At 33.6% G+C, this 7,698-nt stretch overlaps 1 protein-coding gene across 1 annotated transcript; it reads left to right on the top strand.

Annotated features, from left to right (window-relative positions):
• The first annotated feature begins 545 nt into the window (after positions 1-545).
• On the top strand, positions 546-7,325 carry LOC141723999 (rhodanese-like domain-containing protein 6). Its single transcript, XM_074525983.1, has 9 exons — positions 546-807; positions 1,265-1,426; positions 2,725-2,830; positions 3,010-3,199; positions 3,747-3,828; positions 4,864-4,946; positions 5,375-5,507; positions 6,078-6,219; positions 6,404-7,325. The coding sequence occupies exons 1-9, from the start codon at positions 610-612 to the stop codon at positions 7,138-7,140; spliced, it is 1,833 nt and encodes a 610-aa protein (XP_074382084.1). The 5' UTR covers positions 546-609; the 3' UTR covers positions 7,141-7,325.
• The last annotated feature ends 373 nt before the right edge of the window (positions 7,326-7,698 follow it).

Here is a 7,698-nt window from a genome sequence, read left to right as displayed (position 1 = left end):
TCCTTCCCTTCTACATGAATTTATAGAGGCTTATTTTTGTATTGTATTTTTAACCCAATCATTGATTTCAAGTGCATATCTGAAGTTGGAGGTCTACTAAAAGAAGGTTGTAAGTGTTAAGTCCATTATAATTTATAATTTTTTTTAATTTCAAAATTTTACAAATAAATTTTTTAAATGTGTTTTGAAACAATCAGTCTGAGTCCCAAGCACGCTAATTGTTAAATATTACTTGTACATTTGAACCAATTGACCGATAATTAACCCAAATTAAACTTTGTTCTCTAATTTTTTTTTCTCATTTTATAACATTTTTCCGACTACTTGTATTTATTTATATGTATATTGTTTGAGCTGACATCTTGTTTTCATTAACGATCGGAGTGTAATACTTTTCACTAAACCAACGAATGTTAGTTAATTTCACCAAAATAACTTGAAAATCATTTAAATTGGCCAAAAATTAAATTTTTAAGTCATCAAATTACAATATTTAAAATACGGTCATTGGACTGTAAGAAAATAGTTTTAAAATCCCACAGATTGCAATTTACCCTAAATTCAAACTATTGTAAAATTGGAAATTGTGTTTAGGGTTTGTTTGAGGCCATGGCAACAAATGCAGAAGCTCAAGCCACAGCTATGGCGGATAAAAAGAGCACAAATGAGGAGTACGGCGTATTGTTGTATTACAAGTACACTGTTATTCCAGACCTAGACGAGCTATTCAATTTGTATAATACCAATTGCAACTCTCTCTCCCTCCTTGGTCGTGTTCGTCTCTCTCCTAATGGCGTCAATGTCACTGTAACTCTCTCTCTCTCTCTCTCTCTCTCTCTCTCTCTCCCCTTTTTTATGTTATTTATTTACTGGTCAATGAGTATAATTTTTCGAAATACTAGTCTCTTGCAGCAGAGTTATTATTCGATTAAGTGCTTCTTTTGATTAGGAAGATTGAATTGACCGGGAACTATATAATTTTTTGCAAGTAGAGTACTTTTAATTATCTGTTTGCTCACGGTTTCATTCTTACCAATAATGATTTCCATTTACTATAAACATGATACTTCAAGGTACGGTAATTTGGTAGGAAGAAAATGTACTCCCAAAAATTGTTACACTGATTTTCTATGTCCTTAATTCTCTTTAACTTGCAATTATATGAAGAGAGTTTTAGTTGCGATCTAAGCTTTAAGTTCCAGTAGTACATGTACGTAGTTGGTGTTAATGCTTATTAGTTAGTGATTCTTATTTTTATTTATAGATTGGTGGAAAGCTTGCATCTTTAGAGAAGCACATTGCTACAATGAAGTCTAATCCTTCATTCGAAGGGACGGATTTTAAGCTAGCAACTTGCCGCCAACCTTCAAATGACAGAGTTGCTGAGGAGTGTGGATTCACTTCTCTCTCCATCCGCATTGTCAAGGTGAGGTAACTCTTTACTATTTGAGATATTCGAGATTCAATTCTATCAATACAGAGTACGCACATATTCGAGATTCAATTCTATCAATACAGAGTACGCACACAAACACACAATAATATATTTGACGTGAAAAACCCACATCCCAACTTGTATTATTAATCAAAACAATTATCAATTGTACATCAATACATAACACCTCAATGGTGTCCCAAACTGATACTTGAGCCGACCAATGCTCAAGCATCTCTCACACTATACCTAAGACAACTACATCTCTTAATCATACATCAAAATAATAACGTGACTATGTATATATAGCCATCACAAACTTAACCAACAAGACATACCTAATTCGATTATAATAATAATTGTTTGCCCATACAATTATTACCCATTTCCATTATGATAATAATTGTCAACACATACAATTATTACTCAATCCCATTATGATAATAATTGTCAACAAATACAATTATTACCCAATACAATTATGTCTTGTATCACCAAGCCCATATCACATATTGGGTTTAACCCCAACACGTAGTCCACAAACTAGAATGTAAAGCATATTATGAATCTTTACATTAGTAGTCATAAAGGTTCTTAAATGTATTCTGATTTCTTTTGAAGTATACAGCTTCTTCTATCCGAGTTACTAATGCAGCAAGCTACAAATCTTGGATGATTTATACAAACTCTATCTAGAATATCATGTAATCGTTTCTGCCTTTATGGGTTAGTCTGTTTTTGAGAGATGGATATATACCAGACTGCTCTAAATAAAATTCATTTGAGCCAAGGGTTAGAGGTTTCTATAATATACTATAATAACCGCAATGGGGTATAATTTGGTTTCATGATTATCCCCTAATTTTGGGTATTAAAGAAAATGAATAAATAGCGTTATATATCCGCTAAACTACTAATTTGTTAAACTACTAGATATAGTCTACTTATCCTACTAAACTACAACCACAATGTATCCTATTATTAACAAATAAATAAATAGTGTTATATATCCGCTAAACTACTAAATTGTTAAATCATTAGACGGAGTCTACTTATTTTACTAAAATTATCTTATTATTTTTATTATAATTTTGTAATTATTATATATTTACAAAAATATTTTAAAATTAAAATATGACGGGATAAATAAAATTTTTAAATATTAACGGAAACCCGTGCATCGCACGGGATTTAAGGTAGTATTTTTAATGCATTGGGTCTTGAGCTTCTCGTTGTTCTAGTATAGTCTATTCTTTTATGCTAATGTTATAGGTCGATATTGTGCTCAGGAGTTGGTAACTTTTGGTTCTCATCCTCTGTCCAATCCACCAGAAATTTCAAATGCTGGGCAGCATCTATCTGCAGCTGAGTTCCATTCTGTGCTCCAGAATGGAGGTGAGCTAACTATATATGTTCTTAAGCTCTTTACTTAATGTCCTATTTAGTTTATTTAGTTTCTGTTAGATTTCTTTGTAGTTTAATCTAATTGTTTTCTACTCATATAAACATGTCTATCAGTTGAAGATATCGTACTTGTAACTGCTTCTTTGAACATAACTTTTAATCTACCCCAGGGCAACTTCTAGAAGAAAATAATCCAAAAAAACTTATTCTGCTGGATGCTAGGAATTTATACGAGACAAGAATTGGGAAGTTTCATACTTCAACTGTAGAAACTTTGGATCCAGAAATCCGGCAGTATAGTGATCTTCCTTCTTGGATAGATAACAACTCAGAGAAGTTGAAAGGAAACTGTGTCCTCATGTAAGTAAAAGTGCTATGGTTCACAATTTATGTTTTTCATGACTTGACTGTTTCTTGGCATTCTTTTTGTGAGCCTATCTTTTAGGAATATGGCTGTAATACCTCATTTGTCCTGACATTCCGCCTTCTGTTATCTGATGCTTAATGCTAAATTATGGTCTCACTTTATATTATCTGTAGCACTTTTAATGTCTTTTATGTTATTGCATCACAAAAATTTGGTTTTATCCTTGTATATAATTGTAAAGTTTTCCTGCTACAATCATGGCATTCATGCGCTCATATATTTATAGTGTGCCTTGCTTAAAATTTTCAAAAGAACATTTTTCTATTTCCTTTAACGAGATTACCCAGATGGGAATCATGATAGCCAGAGACAGAGTGTAATTAGATGCCCTTGTCTTACCTTCTAGTCGGTAGCCTCTTGTATTACTTCACAAGTGCTAGTACTCCCAAGTACCATGGTTAGATGATGGTCATCTGTATTTTTTCTTATAATTTTTGTCTTAATCTGGCTTTTGATTTCTCATTGGCTGCCTTTTCACAGGTATTGTACTGGCGGAATTAGGTGTGAAATGGCATCAGCATATGTTAGGTCCAAAGGTTCAGGATTTGAAAATGTTTTTCAGGTGAACTCCAAATCATTTCTTTTCTAGTCTTCCTGGGGATTATTATTACTGACGTGCACGGAGGAATTAATGGTGACTTTTGATTGGGAGACGAATTAATGGTGACTTTTGATTGGATGGAACATAGCTGAACCGATTCATTTCTATGAAATTCTATATGTAGTTGGAAGTTATAGAGGACATTATAGAAATTTATTTCAAACTTCTCTTCTATTCAGTCTTAAATCTTTTCAATGTAAGGTGCACCAGTGGGGTTTATAGGCGTATAAGGGATTTGTTGGGTTTCTGTGTCGAATGTTTTGATATCTGCTACTAAACGCTTTCTGTTTAATGTGAAGTTCATCCTTTTTCACATATCTGTATTTGCAAGTTTTGTGGTCTTGTTCTCATTCTCTCTGATTAAGATGATCGTAAAATTGCAGTGATGATTCTAGATGATGTCATTCAGTACATTGACTGACTTAGGGATGTGCCTGCTGCAGTCCTAAAAGTCGGGCTATTTAGAATATTAGGTTTGAAATTTTTAGCTTCTATACTCTATAAATTTTTTGTATAACAGTTTCGTTTTGCTCCCACAAATTTTATGATTTATGATTTTTTTTTTTAATTTTAAGGTATTTGAATAAAGTGTATGATACTTTTAAATAATTGAGGTATTGCCAACTTAGATATCGTAACAATGTTTGAGCCATTGTATAATTTATGGTTTTTGAATTTTAAAATGAAAAAAGAAGTGTGTTAGTTTACAAGAATTTGCTTAGACATTATAGTTTGTACTTTTTTTGGTCTTTGTTTATACTTTATGTTGACGCCATTTTGGGCTTGTCCCTTATTTAGACTTGTTTGTTGAGCCTTTGATTTTGTGGTAATAATAATTGTAGAGCCTCCCAAGTCTAACCCGTCCTTGTCCAAAGATCCAATTAAGTTTATATTTTATTCTGACAAGTTTGGCAGTTCTTCTGACAAATTGTCCCCATGCGAGTAGAATTTGTTGTATTGAGAACAATGTTAGATTGTTGAAATTTTTTGCTGCAGTTATATGGTGGAATACAGCGTTACTTGGAACAATATCCGGATGGTGGCTTTTTCAAAGGAAAAAATTTTGTTTTTGACCACAGGTATGTATGTTTATGGCTTCTTTTAATCTAAAGAGATGAGGTTCATGCCCATATTTTAAATGATGTTCTTCAGCTCCCTACAGAAATTGGCACCTGAATTTGCTGTATGTTGACTGCCATATTTTTTGTGATGTGTCATGTTTTTTTGTCATGTGAAGATATATATATATATATAATGCTAGAAACAACATGAAAAGAAATTTACATGGTTATGAAATAACCTGATACATTATTATATAATAAAATCTTTCATTTTGCTAACCATCTTACTTGATTATTGTAGGGTTTCCGTTGGCAGTATATATATATATATATATATAATGCTAGAAACAACATCAAAAGAAATTTACATGGTTATGAAATAACCTGATACATTATTATATAATAAAATCTTTCATTTTGCTAACCATCTTACTTGATTATTGTAGGGTTTCTGTTGGCAGTTCAAATACAGATGTCTTGGGCTCCTGCCTCCTGTGTAGATCAGCATATGATGATTATTCTTCTCGAAGTCGATGCAGTTACTGTAGGATGCTTGTGTTAGTTTGCGAGTTTTGTCAGGTATGTGCTGGTGATTTAACTTCAAACTTAATACTGGCTGTAGAAGTATATTTTGCTGCAAATAACTCGCTCAACAACTGCAGATGGGTTTTAATATTCGTTATTTGTTTGTATTGATGGTCGTATGTTGTCGTAAACAAGCCCTTGTTATGCACTTCTTTAAATTTCATACGCTAGATGATTGACTTGGCTCCTGTAACTAGTAAGACAACTGTAATTTTAGGATGCAAGCAATTTAGTATAGGAATCGGAAAAACAGCGCTAGGGAAGAGTAGCAATATGTTATTGGTATGCCGTTGAGCAAAAGTTTGTGCATAAACCGTTACATTGGTGTCTATATGCACTTCACAGTTCACACCTCCCCCACAACTATGTTATAAGGTCCAGTCAGAGTCCAAATATTGCTTTCGATTGTCCACTTATAACAGAAGAAAATATTGTATACTGGGGAATTTTTTTATACCCATTTTGGTGCATGTGTATGTATATCAATATAAGAGATGTCCTGCCTATTCTGAATTCCTATTATGACCATAGTTTGTTTTTTAATATTTTTACATTTTATGGCAGGAAAAAGTTTACGAATATGTTTGTGAAATTTGTCGTGATAATGGCAAATGTGTTTCAGTGCCTCCATCAATTGAAAATAAGTCGCACGAAACATCTATACCCCTAGAAGTTGGTGTAACAATGAATACTGATCAGAGAAATGGTAAGGTCTGTATATTGCATTGCCTTATACAGTTGATGTTTGTATTGGTATCACATTGTTTCCATGTTTTCATAATTAAGCCATCGTTAGTGCAAAGTGTGATTTCTCGTAAATGACCCTTGCTTTGCTTGAACTTCAATAAATCAAGCTCAGTTCTAAGAGAACATGATATTCTTATTAACAGGTGCAATGTCTAGAAAACTGAGAATATTATGCCTACATGGGTTCCGGCAGAATGCTTCGGGTTTTAAAGGAAGATTGGCATCGCTGGCCAAGAAACTTAAAAACATCGCTGAGCTTGTTTTTGTTAATGCGCCTCATGAGCTGTCGTTCATCTACCAGCCCAGAGACCAAAATCTTAATCATATATCAGTCACTGCAGAACAAACTTCACAGCCACCAAAGAGTTGCAGCAAGAAGTTTGCATGGTTGGTTGATCCTAATAACAGTCGGAAAGGTGATGTTGGCTGGAAAGTAGCTGACTGTCCATTTGATTATCTTCAGTACCAGCAGCAAACTCAAGGGTTTGATGAATCACTTGAATACTTGAAGAAAGTGTATTCCCAGGAAGGTCCATTTGATGGGATCTTGGGATTTTCACAAGGAGCAGCCATGGCTGCTTCAGTTTGTGGACTACGACAAAAGCTAAAGGGAGAAATTGAGTTGAGATTTGTAATATTGTGTTCTGGATTTTCTGTTAACATGGGGTATGAAAGAGGATCAATAAATTGTCCTTCGCTCCATGTTTTTGGCAATGAAAAGGGCGACGACAGGCAGATTACAAGCCAAACCAGTAGAGACTTGGAATCCCTATTTGAAGAAGGTTCCCGGGTGACTATCGAACATGAATATGGACACATAATACCTACCGGATCTCCATACATTAATCAAATGAAAAGTTTTCTCCAACGTTTTCTGTAGTTTGGTGATGTAGAACATTGACATAGTTGGAAAAAGTAAGCTGCCAAAAACATGAGAAACATCAAGTTTTTAAGGTGGTGCAAGTTATTCATAGGCTCATACACTTAATACATCGTACCTTGTAACTAATGTGTTCATTTCTTATCACTTATCTATTAAGATTTGTCCAATATACTGTTTTACAACGTTGATATAGTTTGCAACTCTTATCCGGGGCTGTCATCCCCCGGGATGTCCTTTTTTCCTCTTTCTCTGTGGACACTAGAAGTGTTGGTATTCTACCTATTTCAGTATCGGAATAAAAACCGATTGTTCTATTTGGTATCAGTCATCTTCGTTTCATTTGCTTAATTATCACAGGGAAGTCATGAACAAACCAACATGGTAGCTAAGAGGAGCTCTCCAATAGAGGTTATTACCCAAATCTTACTTGGCATGCAACCTTGGTTGCCAAACTATTGAAGATGTATGGTTGTCAAAAGATTGTTTACCAAAATTTTCAAAACTTGACAATTTTTTAAAATGGTTAAAATATATATATATATATATTATATATTA

This window comes from Apium graveolens, chromosome 5 (genome assembly GCF_009905375.1).
Source record: "Apium graveolens cultivar Ventura chromosome 5, ASM990537v1, whole genome shotgun sequence".
NCBI classification, from domain to species: domain Eukaryota; kingdom Viridiplantae; phylum Streptophyta; class Magnoliopsida; order Apiales; family Apiaceae; genus Apium; species Apium graveolens.
This window is presented reverse-complemented; position numbering and strand designations above follow the sequence as displayed.

Bases quoted from the DNA above. Each gene is read 5' to 3' on its own strand.
- LOC141723999 (XM_074525983.1), top strand. From the start codon at position 610: ATGGCAACAAATGCAGAAGCTCAAGCCACAGCTATGGCGGATAAAAAG. The intron at 4,947-5,374 runs GTATGTATGTTT...TGATTATTGTAG, and splicing joins AATTTTGTTTTTGACCACAG to GGTTTCTGTTGGCAGTTCAA. The intron at 5,508-6,077 runs GTATGTGCTGGT...ATTTTATGGCAG, and splicing joins TAGTTTGCGAGTTTTGTCAG to GAAAAAGTTTACGAATATGT.